The sequence below is a fragment of the Diabrotica undecimpunctata genome, chromosome 6, assembly GCF_040954645.1.
Source record: "Diabrotica undecimpunctata isolate CICGRU chromosome 6, icDiaUnde3, whole genome shotgun sequence".
Classification (NCBI taxonomy): domain Eukaryota; kingdom Metazoa; phylum Arthropoda; class Insecta; order Coleoptera; family Chrysomelidae; genus Diabrotica; species Diabrotica undecimpunctata.
The window spans coordinates 117,522,174-117,545,940 of NC_092808.1; the positions used below are offsets into that span (position 1 = coordinate 117,522,174).

Below are 23,767 nucleotides of genomic sequence, written 5' to 3' on the forward strand. Positions count from 1 at the left end.
AAAGCCATGGTCATAAGAGTGGTGTATGAAATTTTAAAAAGCACAAAATGAGATTTAGTTAAAATAGTACAGTCTGTCCCAAACCCTTCTTTCAGTGCGTCACTAATTTTGACGTCATATAGGATTTTAAGAATGTCGAGAATTATTGCATGACATTTTAGTTAAATTTGACAGTTGCAGGATCGTAATCTGTCTTTTTCTAATTGAAAATAATTTGATAATTTTAATATTAGTCTCTGTTCTTTCTCAATATATCTCGGTATTAAAATTTCACTGTAAAATGTCTGATAATACTAACATGGAATGACAATTATCATTTTATCAGTTGAAATTGTGAAAGTACTGTCACGATCTAGATAATTTGCGTCAAATAATATTTATGCGCATCATTGATTGGATATCTATTTAGCGTATTCTAAAGTCCAACCAATTATACATCCGTAAGTAGAATTAGCATTACGATAAATAATTTTCTAAGTTCTATGTATAATAATCACAGACTCACGTTTTTTTCTGTCACTTCTAGCTTAATGTGTTAGAGAGAATTCGATCAACTATGACGCACTGAAAGAAGGGTTTGGGATGAACTATATATGAGAAGCGTACATGTAAAAAACCGATAAATCCACTTTTTTCAATTTTGAGATAAAAGCCGAAAACTTGTAGAGCAAAATCCCATCACAATTTAAAGAAACATACTGGAATTAAATAGTAGTTATAATACGTCATGTAATAATATTCTAGAATGTAGAAAATTATTTTTATTATAAGTATTTAACAATTTGAAAAAAGTAAAATCAAATCTGAAGCGCTGGTTTCTCTTCCAAGCAGTCATACGTCTTCTCGTCCTCTTCTTCCTCATCCGTTTCATTTGAACTTTTGCCATTCAGCAATTCCCGGTACCAGTCAAGTTCTTGTAACTTCTCCCAATCTTTATCGAACTGATGATAACTCTTTTTCTGAGATGATCAACTCAATATGGGAAAATTTATACCTACTGGTAAAATAATAGTTTTAGAATGATCGTATTTTTATGAATTTTCAATTGTTAATTTTTTTTATTACAATCTTCTTTGTATCGGCTAGCGCTTTCACTTTTCTCAAGGCAACTTGAAGCTCTTTCATATTGAACAATCTCCAATTTGTACTGCCTATCTTTTTAACAACTCTAATTTGTTTGTAAATTACTACATATTTTTCTATGGAGAGAATTGTAACTTCTTTTCTTAGAAGCTTTTCTACTCCCCCAAATACCCTGTCTTTTTACAAACACGAATGACCCCTGACTGGAAAAATAAATAAACATATTTTTTACTTAGACTGGAAAGCCAAAAGTACAGCGAATTAATAATATGGGAGTTTTTGTTTTATCCACCGCATCCGTCGCAAAAGAGGCGAAGTGTCCTAATATTATCATACTCTAAAGAATCCAAACAATTTACAAGTGCAGAACCTATTGATCACCTGCCTGTATGATCTTCAGTCTATGTAAAAAAAGGTTGGATATTTGGACTGGCTATCAACGCAACAAAAAACATACATGCTAATCTGATGTGCATTAAACGCATCACTACTAGGTTTTTTGGATAAAGGATGCACCTGCTGCATGTCAAAGCACAATGTAATGGAATTTTCAGGAGTTTTTTTTAGCAGACTATAAAAAGCATTAGGCCTCTTTTGGTCGAAACTCTCTTTTCTTTACCTCCTTAACTTCCATTTTGATTTTGAGTCTAGTACATTGTGCGCATACATCTCATGCTGTATTAGTAAACCCAATGTTAAAATAATTAACGAATATCATCTTAAACATGGAAAAGTTTACATTATGTTCAGGGTCGCATTAAGTGAGGTACATGCCATGTAATTTCTTTAGGCTTAGATCAGTGGCCAAATAAATTCGTCTTGCCTTCTTTCTATTATATTGACTTTCTCTTCCTTGTAATTCACCAATAAACTCTCTTATTTTATTCTTTTTGACAACAGATTTTGTGGACACGTGATCCCCACCCAGATTTTCTTTTGGGATATGTCCGTCTGACAATGTTTTAGCAACGTAGTTTATGCGATCTTTTTTAATATTCACACATTTCAAGAAAAACTGAAATGTGTGAATATACGCCTGGCATACCTGAACTTTTTTCTTACTGATTCCTTCCTTTCAATTGGAACTGCTGACATGTAATGACACAATTTGATATCCTAATCGGACTTTAAATTATTTTTAAAAATTTTATTTCAAATGGTTCGAATGTCACTTTCAACAATGCTATTGCAGTGATAAGGCCATTATGTTTGCAAACTCTAAGTACAGTAGTTTACTAACTACTTCTTCTTAAAGTAAAGTTTTCCATATGAGAATCGCTATGACGATATCTAAAATAAAAAATGGGTTAGGTAACGAACATCCTAATTTATTTTTACTGTTACCTTTGCTTTTGCGATTTTTGCCTCTTGGTCTGACTTGTTGATGTTGATGATTTTCCTACTTCCTATACTAATTTCCAACCCACTTGCTTCTTCCATTATTAAAACTTAATACAATTATGTTAAACAACTGCTTAATAAATAATTCATAAACATAGACTTATAATACAAATAGACTGATCGCTGAAATGCATTACCGTTCCCCCAGAGCGACAGAAACAACTGACGCAAAGCAGTCCCTGCACCTCTTTCTAATTTAACAGGTTTATCGACGTGATCTAAATGACCAATGAGAAGGTTACGTGGACTATAAACCCGGCCCATTAGATAGAGATGCAGGGGCTGCTTTGCGTCAGTTTTATCTGTCGCACCGGGGGAACGACGCTGTATTGCAACGCTCAGTCTATTTGTATTATAGGTATATGTTCATGAACAATATAACACAACCTGTAAATCCTTTTCCCCATAATTTCGACAACCACGTGATTAAGGTACCAGAGTCCTCTCGTTTTAATTTACAAACTACTACCATAGGCAAAGAAGAAGTATACTTCTTTGTTTATGCGACTACCATAAGCCAGAATCAGCATAAAGAAATCTGCAATAAATACGCACGATATCATAGATGGCGAATTAATTATTTAAAGATGTATCGGGTTTTGCTTGAAACTTGGATTTATCGGTATTTGCCGGAACTAGTCAACTTTGTACATCGTTTTAAAAGAAAAATATCGGTTTTTGTTGGAATTTTATATTCTAGAAACAGAGAGGGCTACCAAATTTATATAAACCCTTAAAAAATGCAAAAAACAGATGGATTTATCGGTTTTTCCATGTATGCTGCTCATATATCGTACGCATCTCCTTGATTTGTATAATGTTAATACTTACTTGAGTCTTTATCTGACATTTCTGAACTGTATAGTTGGAAGACTGATCTCGTGTCACTTTTTCTATCACATTCTGGCATATCTGAAATTGTTTGGCCTTCATAGAGATTTTTCCAAAGTTCTAACATCTGTTTGGCTGTTACTAAGGCTTTCTAAAAATACGAAGTAATTTAATATAGATCATAGATAACAAATCGATGGCTTGGTTCCAAATGTGGCTAACTACAATTTTTCCATTTTTGAGCTATTTACACAGTAAACCGCATAATTATTTTAAGTTTTCTTCCAAATGTGGCGAATTGCATTAATTTAAAAATTGGCGCCAGAATATATAGGACGATTAGTATCTATGTACACAATGAACGTAGTTCACAATTCCATATTGTAGCTAGTAACACATAGCCACCTTTGGAATGGACATATTTCGATGTAGGTGAAGTTAGCGCCATTTGTTTCATTATAACCCATGGTACAATGAACATACCATAGGTTGTTCTGTGGAAAGGAATATTCAGAACATTGTGGTAACGTAGAGCTTGATGGGGAACATTAAAGTTCATCTGGCTTAACAGGTTTGGACAATCAATAAATCCACGTATGATCTTATATACAAATATAGCTTCTAACATATCACGACGGTTCTTGAGTGAGGGTAAAGATAATTGTTGTTCGATACAGGAATAATCATGTAGTGTGGACACGGTAAGCACAATATCTCAAAAATGCTGGACTCTTTCTATGGTATCAATATTGTTCTGAAAATAGGGTGACCAAATAACTGAACAGTATTCCAAAATAGTTCTAACTAAGCAACAATACACTAATCTTGTTGAATCTATGGAGAAATACTTGCCATTCCTAGTAACGAAACCAAAAAGTTTAAATGCCTTTATTGAAATAGAGTTTATGTAGTCACAGAAAGTAAGCTTCTCATCGAAAATAACACCCAAATCCCGAATAGAAGAAACATAATTCAGTGGCTGATTATTAATAGTATAGCTTGTTCCAATTCTATTAACTTTACGAGAAAAACTTATAACACAACATTTTTTTACATTTAAGTGGAGTTTGTTCTGATTGCACCAATTTTGTAGTCGGTCTAAGTCATCTTATAGCAAGGCTTGATCTTTTAAGCTATCTATAACTTTCCAAAATTTTAAGTCATCTGCCAACATTAGACATTTGCTATTTAGGAAACTATTTATATAAGTGATGTCGTTAACGAAGATATTAAAAGAAAGTGGAGAAGTGTGGCCTCCTTGAGGAACTCCAGATGTTACTGAGATACTGTCAGACAGATGACAACCTATCTTGACTTTTTGACTTCTCCCAGATGTAGAGTTTTTAATCCATTCAAAAAACCTGACATGAAAGCCTACATTAATTAATTTGCCCAAAAGTATTTGGTGATCTACACTATCAAATGCTTTGGAAAAATCTGTGTATATTGCATCTACCTGTTTACGGTCTTTCATATGAAATAATATATCAGATTGATAGCAAACCAAGTTTGTTGCAGTGAATTGCTATGAAAACCATGTTATGATTGAGATATTAAGCCTTTACATAACCAAGAAAGTTGCTTTGCTATAAGACAGTCGAAGAGCTTAGGGATTGCAGATGGTATACAAATGCTACGATAATTTTCAATATTGTCTTTCTGACCATTTTTGAATATAGAAACAACATAACTTTCTTTCCATAAAGAAGGAAAAATAGAGGTTTCCAGAGATCTATTTAAAAATATAACAAATGGCATTACATGGGTACAGGCACACTTAAAAAAAAAAAAAATTAGGCACACCATCTGGACCAGCAGTAAGCTTATTGGGCAGCTCATTTATGCCGTTAAAAATATCAGTCATAATAATCTTAGAAGGACAAATATTTGTACTAAAGTTGCTATTTAATGAATGGATAGGTATGTAAAGGAAGTACATCATTATCATTGATGTACTTTCAAAATGATTTTGGATTATTTCTTAGGCCAGTATCTATACCTTTAATATAGTTGCTGAAGCAAATCAGACAGTTGTTTACATTCAGCTCTTAGGTGGAAAAATCTAATATAGTCATCATCAGAACGATTACTAACATAAATATAGTGAGCATATTTTTTTTCCAGAGTCAGTCTTGTAAGATCAGCAGAGAACCACTTGGGAAAAGTTGAAGTTCTATATTTCTTCAATGGCACAAAGTAAGCAATTCCTATAGAGAGAATTTCATAGAATAATTTTGTAGTAACATCAATATCATTAACCATACATATTTGCCAGTCTATGGAAGTAATGAAGTTGTTAAGCGCAATGTAATCGCCATTCCGAAAATCATAAAACAACTCATCATAAACCAAGTTATTTCTATTTGTTTCTTTCACATCGAGGTTTAAGCAACATTCATAACGCTAAGAAAGCAAATCGAAATGCTCTAAAATATGAAGTTTATACAACACCTGACCTTACCTTTATTGATTGGAAACCCCTTGCAAAACTTATGATGGTTAATCGAAACAAAGCTGAAGATGGAACTGTGATTAATTGGCGTGACATTAAGTGGATTCGTTATGAAAAAGATAATCCTTTTGTGATGCACGTTAAAACCTATTTAGATGAAGAAGTATTTCAACAAAATATTGATTGTTCCCCGTAGGGATCGAAGAGTTACGTCCACCATGGAAAATTGTTTAAAGCTTTTGTTTGAAGAAAAAAGAAAAATATCGGCTGCAAAACTTCAAAATCTAAAAGAAATCTCTAGTACCGCAAATGTTCCCGACGATTGCAGAGCCTTTTATAGAGACTTAATTGTAGATCCAAATATTGAGGACGAGACGGTATTACCCGATATAAATGACCAGGAAGAGCAAGATTTTTTTTTAAATATTTATTTTACAAGAAGTTTACACCGTTGTTTATTTATTACTTCTTTTAATAAATTTTTCTGTAGTTGTAATATTGTAGATAACCAGTATTCATTTTTCAATTTAAAATAAAGTTAAGTTCCAAATGTAGCTACATGCATTTTATTCCGAAAAACCCTCCCAGACGAATAATTTAAAGAACTATTTATTATTCTTATATCTAAAGTGTTTGTCAGTATTACTACTTAATATTTTATAGAGAAACAATAATTCGATTTGAAAGACCTGATTTAATCGACAGGGTTAAACTTAAAATTTCGTTTAATTGAAAACGACGATTTTGTAGTTAGCCACTTTTGCAACCAGACCATCGAAATGTTAAATATAGATATGTGATAAAAATTTTTACCTCTCCTCCGAACTCATGTAAATCTAGATATGCCTTCACATACATGAGATTGAGGCTATCTGGATATTCTTCCAAGGCATTTTCAACCACCAGAAGAGCACTACTATGCTGTCTCTGGGCCGTTAACAGCAGAACAAGAAGATGCAAAGAGGTAGAATGTTCAGGATGAAGATCCAAACCAACACATACGTGTTGTTGAGCTTCTGGAATGTTTCCGAGTATAGCTAACTGTAGTCCGAGATAATATCTGGACAAATGGTCGTTTGGTTCTAATTCTACAGCACTAAAAACATTTTAAAATATTATTTACTACATAATATACTTTTCCATTTTACACATAAAAAAAAGATTAAAAAAATAGGATCTTGAGATCATTAGAATAAACATTTTGTGAACTACTATATCAGTTAAAACATTCGACTGTTTAAGGTCCCCAACCAGTATCTATCTGTCACTTAATTTTTTAATTTCATATCTTGTTCTCCACTTTTGTAAATAAACTCTATCGTAGCCATTTTGACTTGGTTTTACTTGGTTTATACTTAAAGTTCAAAACAAAGAGCGGCCTAAAATAATAGGGTTTTTGCAGCTTTGTAGCAGGTAATGCAATGAGCACGGACCGGGAATTACGAAGTTGTCTACAAAGATCTAAATGACATTGTGTTGCCATAGAGACGAGATTTAAATCTAGACTGTGAGCAGACCAAACAAATAGTCAAGATACTCAGTAACTATCCGAACCGTGTTGGGCTGTTCATTAACAAATACAATTGATGCGTCGTCTCCGAGAATAACCATGAAGGTTAAAACATGGTCTTCCACAAACTGTGTCAGGTACCTATGCGCGGTCAACGTCCCATTCTCGATAAAGATTAACTGCATGCGTGCGTCAAAAGATATGTAGTATCAAGTATTCTCGTGCAACATTCAATCTGGAAATCCGATGTTCACGGCAAAGCGGCGATTCAGTAGCTCGTCTCTGTTTTATGCGAGGCAGATCAACAACGGATACTATCAGTAAAGGGCAGTTGATGGAAAAATACAGGAATAAAGAAACAAACGCTCATATGGAAAGACTTATTATCCAAGGAAGGAAGATCTATAATATGATGGATCGATCAAACTACAGGTATATCCAAAAGACCTGTAGTTTGATGTATGACCTGTAGATGTGCTTAATGTAGTTGATGTAGTGTTAGTAGGAAATACTGAAAAGGATTTAAAACAAAAACTAGAACAGTGGAGACAAGCTCTTGAGGAAAAAGGTTTAAAACTTAGTAAGACAAAAGGGACAAAAAAAAGGGTCAGGCAAGAGAATGTTATCTAGGACTAGAGGACCACAATAGATCTGAAAAGGTCGCAGTGGAATAGGCCGAAAGGCCACCTCTCTTAATCTAATCTTAATCTAATCTAGTAAGACAAAAACAGAGTATTTGGAATGTTCGTTTAAAGATGGAGTTATTGCAAAAGAAAAAAACAAAACTTTAAATGGTGACATGAAATAGTGAAAAAAAAAAATAGTTTTAAGTATGCGGTGTATTACAGGATGATTCCCATCAAATTGAAAGGTTCTATAAAACTATCATAAGACCAGCTATGATGTACGGAACTGATTGTTGGGCAGTTAAAAAGGAAGAAAACCGAATACACGTGGCAGAAATGAAAATGCTTAGATGGATGAGTGACAAAACAGCATACAATTAAGAATGAGTATATTAGCGAAAGTCTAGGGGTGGCAACAATTAATGCCAAAATGAGAGCGCATAGATTAAGATGGTTGAGGCATGTTCAAAGTCGAGACGACGTTAATCACTTGCTACGAAGAATGGTTGATTTGCAAATTCTTGGAAGGAGTAGGAGATAAAGACCAAAAAAGCTCTGGGGTAGAGGCTTAGGCAGGAATGACCCAAGATAGGTATTCATAAATTATGATCAAACAACCAAAGAAAGAGAAATGAGAAAATACATAACTGAAAAATGTAAAGAACTCAGGGTAGACGGTAAAATGATAAAAGTAGGTTTTAAAAAGATCATAGTAGACAAAGAGGAATATAGATGGGAAAATAAAGGCATTTTAAAAAATATTGGGATGCAAAAAAACGGGGAGTAGCAGAGAAGCAAGAGAAGTCGGAAAAAAGGGAGACAATTTGTGGCAAAAACAAGGAATATGATAAAACCATAACAATGGACACGAATAAATTAAATCAGAAAATGTAAGAACAAAACAAATATCACAAAGACATATCACGTAAGAAAAAAAATTTGCATCATTTGGAAAATTGGACTGTGTAACAATGAAGAGAATAAATTGTAAAGAAATAGAACTAGTAGAGGAGTTTGAGGCAGTAGAATTAAGTATAAAACAATATCAGAGACTAGGAAAAAAAACAAGGAATAGTAAAAATTGAAAATAACCACATTTTAATATATAGTGGAGTATCAGAACCCAAAAGGGCAGCTACATGTGTAGGTTGTATAATGCATAAAAGACTGGAAAAACAGATATACTTCTGGAAAGCATGCTCAGAGAGAATATTAATAATAAAAATAAATGATAAAGAGTGTAGCTGTAATAAAACTATTATAGTAGTATCTGGACCAAACGAAGATGATAACGCACAAAGCAAAGATGAATTTTGACGATCATATGAAGAAATGACCAGAAATAACAATGCAAGGAGATTGCTAGAATTTTGCACTTAAAACAATATGACAATAACTAATACATTTTTTAAACTCAAATAAATCTACATGTTTACTAGAGAAGTCAAAATTCAAAACAGAACTGTTTCACAGTAAATATACAGATATAATCTTACATATAAATGTCATTTATTTTAAACATTTTTTTAGAAATAAACCACAAACCAAGTATATAGTGGACGATATGGCAGAACGGTATGGACACAAAGTTTTACGTCTTCCTCCTCACCATTGTATCTTTAACCCTATTGAATTAATTTGGGGCATAGCAAAAAATTATTACAATAGGCACTTTGGTAGAGATGGTAACAGCGCTAACAACTGACTAAACATGTGGCATGAGGCACTTTACATGATTACTCCTGATATGTGGAAAAACTCTTATCAATCATACTGAAAGAGAAATATTTAAATGGTATGAGAGAGAAAGAATATTTGATCGTCAAGAAATTAGTCCAATAGTAATAAATCTTAATAGTGGAGAGAGTGACACTAATGTGGAATCAGATTCAGAAAATGTTTAGTTCGTTGATGTTGTTTTTGAAAATACGTTCATTATTAAAAAATATTTTATTTTATTGCTTGTGGTTTTATTTTGATTAAATTTATTGTTTGGTAACTCAGTAATAACCTTACCACTTTTATTGTGGAATTCCTTACTTTTTTTTTCAAAACTTTTTAAAACTCATTTTTAAATTCCATTTAATATAGTGTGAAATTTGCTACCTTCACCTTTTTTGTTTACTTCAGTTCTTTTCTGTTAATTTTCATACTTTATGAACCATCTGACAGCGCTGCAAATGTTCACAATGATGACGTAAACGCAACTTTATTTGGCTTCCACTGTAAACAATTGACGCATTCCATTTTCTGAACAAAAAAGGAAATCAACCATATTTCGCACAATTGAACTAAAATACCACTTCATAGTTTTGCTCCAGTTACTCGGGCTATTCACTTCCCAATTTTGTCGGACTTAACCGAATCACTTGTGTGTTTAACCCCGATGTGTGCTTCCGCCCCAGGGATGCTTGTCACCCCTTGTAGAAAAGAATTTCTACCCCCTAGAAGGGGTTAGAAATTCTTTTGCTCATTTTAGAAAGATAATCATGGGAGTCGATAGAGGATTAAATTCTAAGCAACTTTTGTTCTATACATGAGTTTTTTCAGAAAGTAAATACTCTTTGAGCTATTTATGGTTGAAAACAACGAATTTTCATTGAAAAAAGTCACGTTTTTTAACGGTTTTTCATGAATAACTCAAAAATATGCCTGATCGAAAAAGTATACCAAAACAAAAATGCAGCTTATAAAGAACAATAAGATTCATTTTTACAAGATATTCTAGATACCCTACAAAATGAGATATGGTCGGTGAATGGAAACATCTTTTTCGCGAATATTTGGAAGTTAAATTGTAAGAAAGGGATTAATTTTTCGGGGGTAATAATACAAAAGTTTTTTATAGCATACAAAAAGACCTTTAAAAGGAGCATTACAAAAAATCATTTGGATGTAAACTGCGTAAGTTACAGATAGCGAAAGATGGTCTCTTATAATATTTTAAGGAAAAAGGGCAGTATAATTAACCTAATACCTAACAGATAATCATTTTCCTTCTATAATACATTTAACTTTAGTGTTGTTCATTAGATCCAGGAGTTTTGACTGGTTTAAAATGCATTATTTTAAAAAAAAGTTATATTAAATTGTATCGTATATTTTGAAAATTTCTAAAAAATTTTTCTTTTTTTCAAAATAACTTAAAAACTATAATCTATATTTAAAAAATCAGTACAAAAATGTAATTCTTTTGTCAGTAAATATTCTCGATTTTTATAAACTTCTGTACCGTAAAAAACAATGAAGATATCACCGATTAAAATGTTCGTCCTGGTGTGAACACCCCATGTTTTGAGTGCTTCAAACTATAATTTTTCAAAACTGAAAGGTAGTTCGGCTTTCTAATGAACCTAGCCTTATAGCTCTTGAAATTACCTTAATATTGTTCTGAAGCTATTTTTTTGTGGCATTTTAAAGTAATTACTACTAAAATGGGAATAAGCCACAATTAAAGGTTAAAGTAAGTTTATTAATGTTTCAATTTCCACTTCGGAAATCGTTCTCAAAATACAAACATTAATTAATTAAACAATTTTTTTTTGTTACTTGGTGAAAAATTCTTCTAATAATTTAATTTTATATGACTCATTTGAAAAAACAGGAAAAAACCTCATAATACTATCCCGACATGGTAAGTTTTTGGTCGTACATTTAGTTTACTTTCAATAAACACCAAATTCTGATTTTATATGTTTGTTATTTAAAAAACATAAATGATGTATCCTCGATATGTTACTGACTTTGAATTTACTATTTTTCTTTGAATAACTTCCTCTGTAAATATGGGTAACCAGATCCTACTACATTCTGCCGAGGAATTTGCGACACAATTGGTCTCATTTAGCATAATTAGAGCCGCTTCTTTTATTTTTCTCTTTTTACCATCCGTCTTTTAGGACTATACTTGAATCATTCCATTGAACCCTATGTTCATTATCCCATGCGTTTACATATTTGAGATCTACCAAATTCTCTATTTTTAATATAAGATTGATGTTCACTTATTCTAACATTTAATGACCTTGATGTTTTACCTAAATAAAACTGATCGCATTCACAAGGTATTTTATAAATACGATTCGTTGTCCTTTCTTGTTCATTGTTAGGTTTGGTTTTAGACAAAATAGATCTCAATGTGTTTGTTGTTTTGAATGTTGTTGAAATGTTAAATTTATTTCCTATCCTTTTAAGTTTTTCTGAGAATTCTTTTATGTATGGTATTGTTACCCTCCTCGTATTATTCCTTGTGTATGCTGTAGGATCTCGTTCTAAGTTGTTCTGTTCTATTCGGTCGATTGTTGAAAATTCCTTATTTATAAACGATAAAGGATAATCATTTTTTAATAAAACAGATGTTAACAAATGTTTTTCCTCCAAGAACGAATTTTCGTTAGAACAAGCAATTTTGGCTCTATCGTATAAGGATTTAATGATTCCCTTTTTAACATTAATATTGCGATTTGCTTGGAAATTTAAATATCTGTTGGTGTGTGTTGGTTTTCTATACACCTGACAGACACCTCTTATATCCAGTATCGTTCTTAGAGATTAAAACATCCAGGAAAGGTAGTGTGTTATTATATTCCTTTTCCATTCCTTTTCCATGGTAAATGCTTTTTTTTTAATGGCATAGACATTGGTCATTCAGCCAGTTGCAATAGATTCTCCAATCAGACAAATACACAACTCTATCCCTAATAGAAAACTAACGGATAATTAATAGAAGAATATACGACAAGGAAACTTACAGGGTCACTTGCTTCTCGTCTAGGGGCCCATCAAGACATTCTTAGTAGACAAACAAAACTAGACCACGGATAAGGTGTTATAACATTTAGGGTAAACAACGGATACAAATCTAAATTTCCACACAATCATGAAAAATTCCATTCTTGCGTACAAATTCTATAGAACTGTGCATGTGTCTGACAAGAAATCTATAATGATATTATATATTTGTTGTGAGCCTGTAGCCAGTAGCGACTGGATATTGAATGGTGCATACATATTAAATTCAATTAATTTTTTGTAGAGAGAGTTTGAATGCTGTTGAAACTTAGGACATTCAAAAAAGATGTGATCAAGATCACCTAGTTTTCCGCAATGTTTGCAATTATCATCTTCAATCACATTTATTTTATATAAATGACTTGGATAACACGCATGTCCAAAGCGTAGTCTATTTATGGTAGTTATATATTTACGTGGAGATTTAAAATTCTTAAACCAAGTAGTTTGTGGAATAACTGGTTGTAAAGTGGTGTATCTTGTTGGGTTTGTAAAGCAGTAAAGATTCCATTGATCTTTCCATGTCGGTAGCTGATTTTTTTTTTAAATCGTAATGGAATCTGATACACATAAAGAATATGACAATAAAGTGCCTGATATTATACTGGTTTTAGCTAAGTAATCTACATATTCATTATCTTTGAGTCCAATATGTGCCTTAACCCAAATAAATTTTATATTAAAGCCAGAGTCTGCTAAGTGCTTTAATTGATCCTTTATTAAAAAAATATAAGGATTACTAAATGTTTTGGGCAAACAAGTATTTTTTATGTTCTGTAAAACTGAAAGACAATCTGAAAGAATTAACGATTTTTTAATATAGTATATTTGAAGAATAAGCTGGAGTAAATTCTCAGAAAAAAAAACTAAATTGTTAAACATATTTTAGTACGTGTGCTTTTCGTACAACGTCAATATTTTAGCCTATTTTACATTGGGTTTGACTATTTAGATAGAAATTTTTCCATGTCACATGGACTATCCTAAAATTTAAATACCTGCTATTGTTAGAACTGTGTAGGCTAGGGATTTTTCAGCTGGTCATTGACGTACTTTAAGGGTATTACATTATTTGTTTCGGTTTGTTAGATATTTAAACCATTTTCAAAGCATATTATATTTATATAAATCTGTTTATTTTAGTAACGTTAATTATGGTTATTTTTGTCGTTATGATAATGACCCATTAAATAAAGAAAAAGAGAAATAAAGAAACTCTTAAAATACATAGGCATTTAGTTAATGGTCTTTTGATAGTTTAGATAGAAAAAGTCGATTAGCGAAAGATGTTTTCTGATAAATGTGAACGCTATCTTAAATAGTATAAATTTCGATTTTGTTTGGAAAACCAATGATTAATAAAATGGTTAATGGTCTTTAAATAGTCATTCATTAATATCAGATAATTTTTGTTTAGTCGATTAAAAGCGAGTGAGGAGATCTGACACAGTTGTTTTTTGCAAGAGTGAATAGTGAGTTTATAGAATATGGAATTAACGTTTGATTATACACCCGTTAAAAAATTAAAGTTGATTCAGTTATCACTTAACGAAAAGAGTGTTATCCTTAACGTCTACAATTATTTTAAGCAACACAATCCTTCCAATACTGTTGATAGTATAATTGAAATTTCGTCTAAAGTAATGAGATATTCAAAATCAACTGTATATAACATTTTAAATGAGGAACAATCAGCTGGTATAACGCCACCCAAACCGAGACCAGGAAGACCAAAATTGTCGAAAGTGAATGTGGATGAATTTTTCAAAAATGCAATTCGTAAAATGGTCCATTTATTTTTTTTTTAACAAACAAATACCAACTTTAGATAAAGTTTTACAAGCCATTACCGACGATCCCGATTTACCCACAATAAGTAGAGACAAACTTTGGAAAGTTTTGCATGAGTTAAACTTTAAGTATGAAAAAGTGGGCAGACAGTCAATGCTTATCGATTCCGAAGAAATTGTGTGTTAGAGACGAGACTACCTCAGAAAAATAAAAAAAAATGAGGACAGAAAATAAGAACATTAATTATTTAGATGAAACGTGGGTTAATGAAGGGCATACTGTAGGGAGAGTTTGGAAAGACAAAACTATAAAAACATGTCGACAAGCATTTCTGGAAGGATATTCACCTGGTTTCAAGGAACCAACAGGTAAAGGTTGACGATTAATTGTTACCCATATAGGTAGTATGAATGGATTTCTTAAGGAGGGTTTACTTTTGTTTGAATCAAAAAAGACCTGTGATTATCACGAAGAGATGAAATTGAGACGTGTTTAAAGAATATTTCGAACAGATGATTGAATTCATACCTAAAAATTCAGTTATCGTGATGGACAATGCAAGTTACCACTCTAGATTAGTTGAACGTTTACCAACTACTCAATGGGGGAAAGATGAAATTGCAATGTGGTTAACTTCTAAGAATTTAATCTTTGACGATACAATGACAAAAGCAGAATTATTAGAGCTTGCTAAAATTAATAAACAAAATTATAAAAAATATGTCATTGAAGAAATAGCCAAAAAACGAGGAACTGAAATACTTCGCCTACCACCGTATCATTGCGAGCTAAATCCGATTGAATTAGTATGGGCCGAAGTTAAAAGTAACGTTGCTCGAAATAATACAACTTTTAAATTGTCAGATGTTACTATTCTTTTTTATAAATCAATATCCGAAGTAACGACTGAACATTGGCAAAAATGTATTAATCACGTTATGGATATTGAGAAAAATATGTGGGAGCTTGATCATATAATAGATAGCAGTATAGAAGCTATAATAATTCATCCCGGATCGGATAACACTTCGTCTGAAACAGAATATGGGGAAGCTTAACTTTAAACTGTAGCTCAGAAGTTTATTTTACATTTGAACTAATTGCCGACAACTTCATTGTTTATTTTTTATTTATTTTTTATTGCTAATATAATTTTCATTCTTATTTCCAATATTATTAGTATTAAGAATATTATTATTTATTAATAGGAATATATAAAAACTTACAGTTTTGTATGTATTTTACGTTTCAGTATAATTTATTGTATTTTATTATTTTATATTAACTGTATGTTTCACAATAATAGAATTTTTATTCTTTTTATGTGTATCTTTTTATTTTAAACCAGTATTGGATTGGATTAATTACTTTGTTCTAAATATCCAAATAAATTTAACGCAAACTTTTCTTTTAAGATTACGTTTTAGTTAGAAGATGTGCACGCCTATGTATTTCGAGGTGCGAAGATTAGTATTCTGAGAATTTACTCCAGCTTATTCTTCAAATATACTATATAAGAGTTTTTAACATATTTTAAAGCTTCGAGTATGTCCAATGATTCAGCCGAATGGTAAATGTTATTGTCTCTTCTTTATCGATATGGTGGAGATATGTAGATGATGTGTTCTCAATATGGTCTCATGGATCAGAGTTGTTGCACACATTCCTGAATGATATAAAAGGAATAATACGAGGAGGGTAACAATACCATACATAAAATGATTATCAAAAAAACTTAAAAGGATAGGAAATAAATTCAGCATTTCAACAACATTTAAAACAACAAATACATTGAGATCTATTTTGTCTAAAACCCAACCTAACAATGAACAAGAACGGACAAAGAATTGTATTTATAAAATACCTTGTAAATGCGATCAGTTTTATTTAGATGAAACATCAAGGCCATTAAATGTTAGAATAAGTGAACATCAATCTTATATTAAAAATAGAGAATTTGATAGATCTCAAATATGTAAACACACATGGGATAATGAACATAGGGTTCAATGGAATGATTCAAGTATAATTCTAAAAGAAAGGGATGGTAAAAAGAGAAAAATAAAAGAAGCGGCTCTAATTATGCTAAATGAGACCAATTGTGTCGCAAATTCCTCGGCAGAATGTAGTAGGATCTGGTTACCCATATCTAATATTAACTAAATATACGACCAAATACTTACCATGTCGGGATAGTATTATGGCGTTTTTTTCCTAGTTTTTCCCTCATAATTTACTATGGAATCACTAACAGGAGAATTTTACTGTCATCATGGCATGTGGTTGTCTTTTTAAAGACGAATTACATGCTATGATTTTTTCTGACCGATATTTTCCCGTTAAAGTTGATTTCATGTAATCGAATGAACTATCTTATAAGTAAAATCATCCCAGGAACACAACTCAACAATATTAGCAATATCATTTTAAAGTCGTCTACTTTAAAATGTATAATGTATGTCTGAATTGCCAATATAAATGAGTCAGATAAAATTAAATTATTAGAAGAATTTTTCACCAAGTAACAAAAAAAAAAACAAAATTTGTTTAATTTAATTGTTTGTATTTTGAGAACGATTTCCGAAATAAACTTACTTTAACCTTTAATTGAGGCTTATTCCCATTTAAATAGTAATTACTTTGAAATTACCTTTCAAATGGTTATGTATAAAAAATATACTAAAGCTTGAAAATTAACTGACTTACTGAAGAAAAACTAATGATATTTTTGGGAGATAATTTTGCATGGTGAAAAATATACGTATTTTGGAGCTCTTACATATATAAAGTATGTATAAGAATATCTCGGCACCAATAAATATTGAGTGCTTTATACTGTTATTAGCATAGAGAGTAGTTTCAAAGTGTTAAAAAAGTTGCAACCAAAGAAATAATATTTCATAAGCAAGGATCAAATTGTTATTGATTTAAATACATAAGTTTAGGATTTTAAGGTGTACAAAACTATTTTTAATGTTTTAGTCGTCTTTACCGGTGATTTTTAGGGGTTGAAGAGTTTAATCTAAATAAATATCGTTTCATAAGCCAGGAATAAATTTTTAGTTAACTAAATGGTAAATTAAAACATATTAAACTATAAATAGGCTTTTTAAGTATTTTTTTCAGAAAGGGATGCTTTTCAGAGGTTAAAAACTTAAAACCAATGAAACATAATTTCACAAGCGGTGAATGAATTTTAATTGATTTTAATTCATAAGTTAAGCATTTTACATAGTAAAACATTGTTTTTTAACGTTATGTACATCATAAGCGGTGGTTTCTAAGGGTTTAAAATTTGTATTAAAGTACAAATTATCATTGCAAATTTATTTTACTTGATTCAATCAAATGTTAATGCATAAAACGCTTAAATACTATAGTAACCGTTTTAACCCCTTAATAACAAAAAGCACAATTCGTCCATATAAAACTTTTGCAAAGGAGGGTAAGACAAGGTTAAATTCAAATTTTCAGCTACATCCATGCAGTCCGACAGAATCGGGAGGTAAGGTCCTATTTTCCGACCGAGTTACTGGACTATTTTTAATGGGATTAAATGACATAGTCATTAAAAAGGGCGGTCGGGCGCAATTTTGCAAGAAAACTTTAACGCTTCATTGTTTTACATGAAGTTCCTGAAATGAGTATGAGAGAAATACCAAAGATGTCCTAATTAGGAAGCCAACACGTATACATGTCCAAAAGTTTGGAATACGTACAAATAATATATCTACACATATGGTGGTTTTAAAACTGTTATTGATATTCATTCTAGAGCGTTTTTAAATGAAAATGATAAAAAATTTGAATCGTTTTTGTATGATTTTGGTCACATTCAACTGATTAGCGTATTTACACATTATTTCAGTCTTTGTTTAAATTTGAATTGAGCAGTTTAAGAGCCGAGTAATTGCTTTGTTACAACAGGGCTTTAGTCAAAGTTATATCGCGAATATTGTTGATGTTACTCAGAGAAACAAATTCCAAGATACAAATGACGTCAAGGATTGTCCCAGAAGTGGTAGAAGTCGATGTACAACAGCAGCACAAGACCGGCAAATAACATTGATAGCTCGTAGAAATCGTCTGGAATCTACAAGTGGTATATCCAGAGAAATTTCTAGGTTTCAAGGACTGAATATTTCACGGCAAACAATAACACGCAGACTAAATGCGGTATATTTGTATCGTAGAAGACCGCTCGTGTTCCTAAACTAACCTACCAACACAAAATAGTAAGGTTGCAATGGGCTAGAGAAATGGTGCATCATGGTCCTAACTGGAATAGCGTGATGTTCTCTGATGAGTCAAAAATTGGCTTGGTATCTGATTCGCGAAGAACACTGGTTTGGAGGCTGAACACTGATTTGTCGCCCCAGGACGATAATCCCGACTAGAAACAGCCCAACCGTGTGTCCCATTTGAAGGTGGCAGTATTATGGTTTGGGGTGGTATTATGAACGTTATTGAACATGCTTGGGACATTCTCAAAACACGCATCAAGAAACGAAACAATCCCCCTATTACACTTCGAGAACTAAAAGATCCTGCTCGTGAAGAATTCCGCAAGCCTAGCTCGACCAGTTAATGCCTACAGGCACTCCAAGAGACTAAATAATTTTTTTGCATATCGTTTATCTGGTTTAGAGATTTATTTAGTATTGTTGAGAATTAAAACAAAATAATGTTTAACTATTCAGAAGAGTTTATATATAAAAATCAATAAAACGATGAAATATTCCAATATTTCAAACTTTTGGACATATGTGTATGTATAAAGGCAAATACCTTCTAAATGGTTCCTCCCTAAATAAACATGCCAAATTAGTGAATAGATCATTTCTGTCCACTTGTTTTTGATGTCTCACAAAGCAGTTGTAGACGACTTTTATAAAAATCCCATTAGAGATAACATAAAAGAAGCTAATTAAACTAATTTACTAGTAATGGAGGCTGATATACCTTCTAAAATTATTAAGTGCATTATGCCTTAAATGATCCTTTTCTTTTCGTAACTGACAGGCTTCGGCTTGTAAGTGGTAACCAATACCTAGATACAAATGGCATCTACCCAAAAGTCCTTCTGATGATGTTAAGGATTTTTCTCTTGCCTGCATACTAAAATTTGTACCTAAAATAAAAAATTCTTCTAGTTTTATTAACTTTTTTAAGTTTATATTTTGATTTTGATAAACCTCGGGTAAATGTGACGAAAGAAGTGAATGAAGTTTTTAATTATGTCTGCATAATAAGTAATTGTGTATAAACGATATACATTTGTAAATGAAGACAACGAAACACAATTGTTATTAACATAAATAGTTGACATTAATTAACAAAAACTGAGTAAAATAGACAAAAAAATCCTAAAAGAAGAAAGAGAAAAAAACAATCGCATTTTAACAGTTTAAGAAAAACACGATATTAACCTTTTGATCGGTCAGTTTATATTAATATTTCATTGATACATACCTTCAACAATTAAATTAAGATGTTCGTAACATAATTTGGCAGCTAAAAGACAATTGCTGGCATCACTTGGCTCTAATCTAATGGCTTCCTTTAGAACTGATAACGCGTGATCAAAGCTATTGATCGATAAAAGACTTAATGCGTACTGTTTCCACATATGAGCTTCATCAAATGAAAATTTCATCGAACGTTCTAACGACTAAAAAATAATTTAAGATAATTTTTACATTTAAAAGTTGTATCCTTGATGTTCCAGCATCGTGGCTTTTGAGATTATTATTTAAGGTTATTTACTATTTTTAATGGAAATTAACACCGATTTTAATTGAAAATACGTTTATTTTGAAGTTTCAATTTCCACTTCGAAAAAAGGTTCTCAAAACACAAATGTGTTCATTAATGCATGTGAATTCAGAATATCACTAAGAGTACCACTCATATTATGCTGACGTCGGATGAGACTGAAAACACTGCATTTAAGTAGAACATGCTGCATGGAAAGCCGTGAGTTAATACTGTGACCATGATAGACAGCCACCTGTGAGTCGAGTGTGACTTATTCTGATTATCCAGATTATTGCTTTATCCATCCGTTTTTGTATAGGAATACGGGGAGATTTTAATTTTGGTTGAATTTGGTGTAGTTTGGATGAGCTTGAAGATATATGTAAATATTTGACGTAACTCTATCTTTTCGACTGGTAGATTAGAACAATTAGCTTTTTTCGCTGTGACAGAACTCAAGCGATGGAGACTAAGACGCCTGTAGTCCCTAGCTGGTGACAGTAATTGTGTATTTCATTATATCTATTGAGTATTATGAGCTTAAGATTCTTAATAAATATATTGACGACAGAAAGTCGGTTTATCGTAATGCGTTTACTGCTTTGAGGTCTGGCATCTAGAGCATTCCATATAATTCCGCTGTATGTATAATGCAGATTATTGAAAAACGGGAGGTTGTTATTGTTTGACCTATTGAAGTAAATGCGCAGCTTGTACAGTTTTTATCCTTACTGCCATCGATGTACAAGATTGTGTCACACTGCTCAAAGTTCAATCGATTATGGAGTCAATTCGATTAATAACATGAAGAAAAGAATATAGTGATCAAATATCGACAGTTTCGCAATGATGTAGAATGGATTTATTTTTGTACAAAACCAGGTTAGGGGCTCATGATACAATAAAGAAATATTGAATATGACAGAAAATTCAACGATTATTGTCATGATCTTCCGCTATTTTGATTAATTGTAGTAGAGTCTTGCCTGTGAGTTTCGTAATAAGATCTGTATGTCTGTTTGGTGATCTTTCCCGACTTCTTTTTCCGTGGACCATGCCCCCCACTGCAAGCCTTTCCAAACCTTTTCTTCTAATAACGTGGCCAAAGAACTTAATTCAATATTTTCAGCTACTATGGTTCGTAGCCTCTTCTTTATTTGATTAGTTCTTTTGTCAGTGCAAGACACTCTTAGCATTCCACGCCAGCAATACATCTATTTATTTTTTGTCTGTTTTTGTCTATCCAACATTCAGAAGCGCATCAGAATATAGGGAATACCAGACTTTTTTTGGTGTTAAACTTTATACGATGACTTTTCCAAATTTTTGTAAGTTTTTTCATAGGTTGCTTGGCCAGTGCAATTCTTCTTCTAATTCCTTTACTGCATCCACTTGGTATGTTATTAAAAAGCCAAAATAAAGAGCCGAGTGAAAGTGTTAACTGTTTCGATATTATAATTATTTGGGTTCTGTCGGTCTATTATCATTATTTCTGTGAGTTCATCTAATTCGTTTTTAGATGCATTGATGAGGGTGGTATCATCTGCGTACTGAAGGCTGTTAATTTTGGTGCCATTGATGAAGATTCCTCCTTCCCAGTTCGCTAAAGCATGTCTCATCATCCACTCGCCGCATATGTTAAAGAGCATCGGGCTCAGTACGCACCATTATCGCACACCCTTGTTGACAGAAAAACACCCAGTAAGTTCACTTGTCGTACATATTTTTATTAGGTAGATCAGATGATGGGGTATAACCATTTCTTCGATGCTCCATAATTGCTACCAACCCACGCAGTCGAACGCTTTCGTGTAGTCATAATAGCATGAATAGGTTGGTAAGTTGAGCTCCCTGGCTTTTTCTAGAATGTCTCTAGTGTTTAAAATATGTTCTGCAGTGCCTCTAAATCCCGCTTGGATCGGCAGCAGTTATATTTGAGACGCTTTAATATCTGTAGTATCACCTTGCTGGTATGTGAAATGACTGCCATGGTGCGATAATTTTCACATATGTCTGTCGGAATTTTTTTGTGGGTAGGGATGTATATTTATTTAGTCCAGTCCTCAGGCCAGGTTTCATTGCTCCTAATTAGGTGAGATATTTTATGAAAAAAACAGTGCTTGTATCTCCGATCGCCACAAGCATTTCCGTAACAATGTTTTTTGCTCCAGGTGATTTGTAAGTTTCAACTTTCTTTATGCAGCAGCCACTTCTTATCTCAATATCGGCGTTTCTGGTTCTGGATATTTCCCGGAGCTGTGTTGTCTTTCATTAAATTTTCACAGTATTCTTTCCAACGAACTATTTTATCTGTTACCAGAGTGCCATCTTCCTGTCGTATCGCTAAGCATCTTAAACAGTTGAGAATAATTTGTTTTATTTTTTTTAAACATATCTCTTTTTTCGGTTTTATGTATATGCTGTTCGACTTCGTTGTATAGATCATTTAGATATTCATTTTGATCGTCCTTACATTGCTGATTTATTTCTTTGCTAAATTCTGAGTATTCTGAGCGTGCTTCAGGTGTTTTGAGCCTTACGATTTAAGATTTTTTTAAATCTTAATTTTACGCCTTATTTTAATGTGTTCTCGGAGATTTCGGAGTCCCAACTTTTATCAAACTTACTTATTATAGCTGTCTTATTTGGTTGATCTTTTGATTTAAGTTTGTTCTCTGTTCTGTCTCGTAATCTCTAATTCAGCTGTTGTTTTAAAAAAGCCGTTATATTTGAGGTCGGTGATTAGTTAGATCGAGTTCGCCTAACGTTAAACGTACTTGAGCAGCAAGAAATTGGTAGTCCTTCTGGCAATCTTTTCCTGGGAATGTTTGTCCATTTATAATGGAGCTCTGCTAACTAGATTTGACTAGTATACAGTCTATCTGGATTTTGTATCTTCCATTTGGGGACGTCCAATGGTACAGTCTTCTCGGATAGTGTTGAAACCCAGTATTAGCGATGAAGAAACTGTTTTCTGTGGCGAACTGCATGAGACGTTCTCACCTATTATTCCTTTTGCCAATGCGGTTTGGTAGGGTGAATCTGCTCTAAATGGGCATAGCATCTTTCTATGTCTATATCGTTGGCCTTGCTGGTGGGAAAGTATACCTGGATTATATTAGCGCTTATGATGGTATGTATGCCAGACCATGACAATTCTTTTATTGATTGCTCTATACGCTTCGATGGCAAGGGAAAGTTTTTTATTTATTACGATTGTTACTACGTTTGGAGAGGTGTCTATTATACCTGAGTATATTGTCGCATTATTATTTCTCGATATGAAGTGCCCTGATCCTTACTAATGGGTTTCTGTTAGACCAGTAACTAGGTCGGTGCATATTTCTTTCTTAACAATGGCAAGTTTACCCGTTGCTAATAGCCCGCTAATAGGTGCTGTATAAGCTTTCTGTTAAAACCATAAAAAGTGTAAACGGGACTATCATCAATAATAAACACAGTTTATTTGTAACTTATTTTAAAGAAGATATTTTAAATCATTTTAATAACTTTTGTGATAACCCT

At 32.3% G+C, this 23,767-nt stretch overlaps 1 protein-coding gene across 1 annotated transcript in view; it reads right to left on the bottom strand.

The window, feature by feature from the left end:
* Positions 1–23,767, bottom strand: part of Ttc7 (tetratricopeptide repeat domain 7) — a 65,698-nt gene that overhangs the window by 22,771 nt on the left and 19,160 nt on the right. Inside the window, exons 8-11 of the mRNA XM_072535221.1 lie at positions 19,958–20,156; positions 19,448–19,616; positions 6,581–6,863; positions 3,316–3,466 (exon numbers count right to left, since the gene is read on the bottom strand). Coding sequence (XP_072391322.1) covers positions 3,316–3,466; positions 6,581–6,863; positions 19,448–19,616; positions 19,958–20,156 — 802 coding nt within the window. The remainder of the gene's footprint in view (positions 1–3,315; positions 3,467–6,580; positions 6,864–19,447; positions 19,617–19,957; positions 20,157–23,767) is intronic.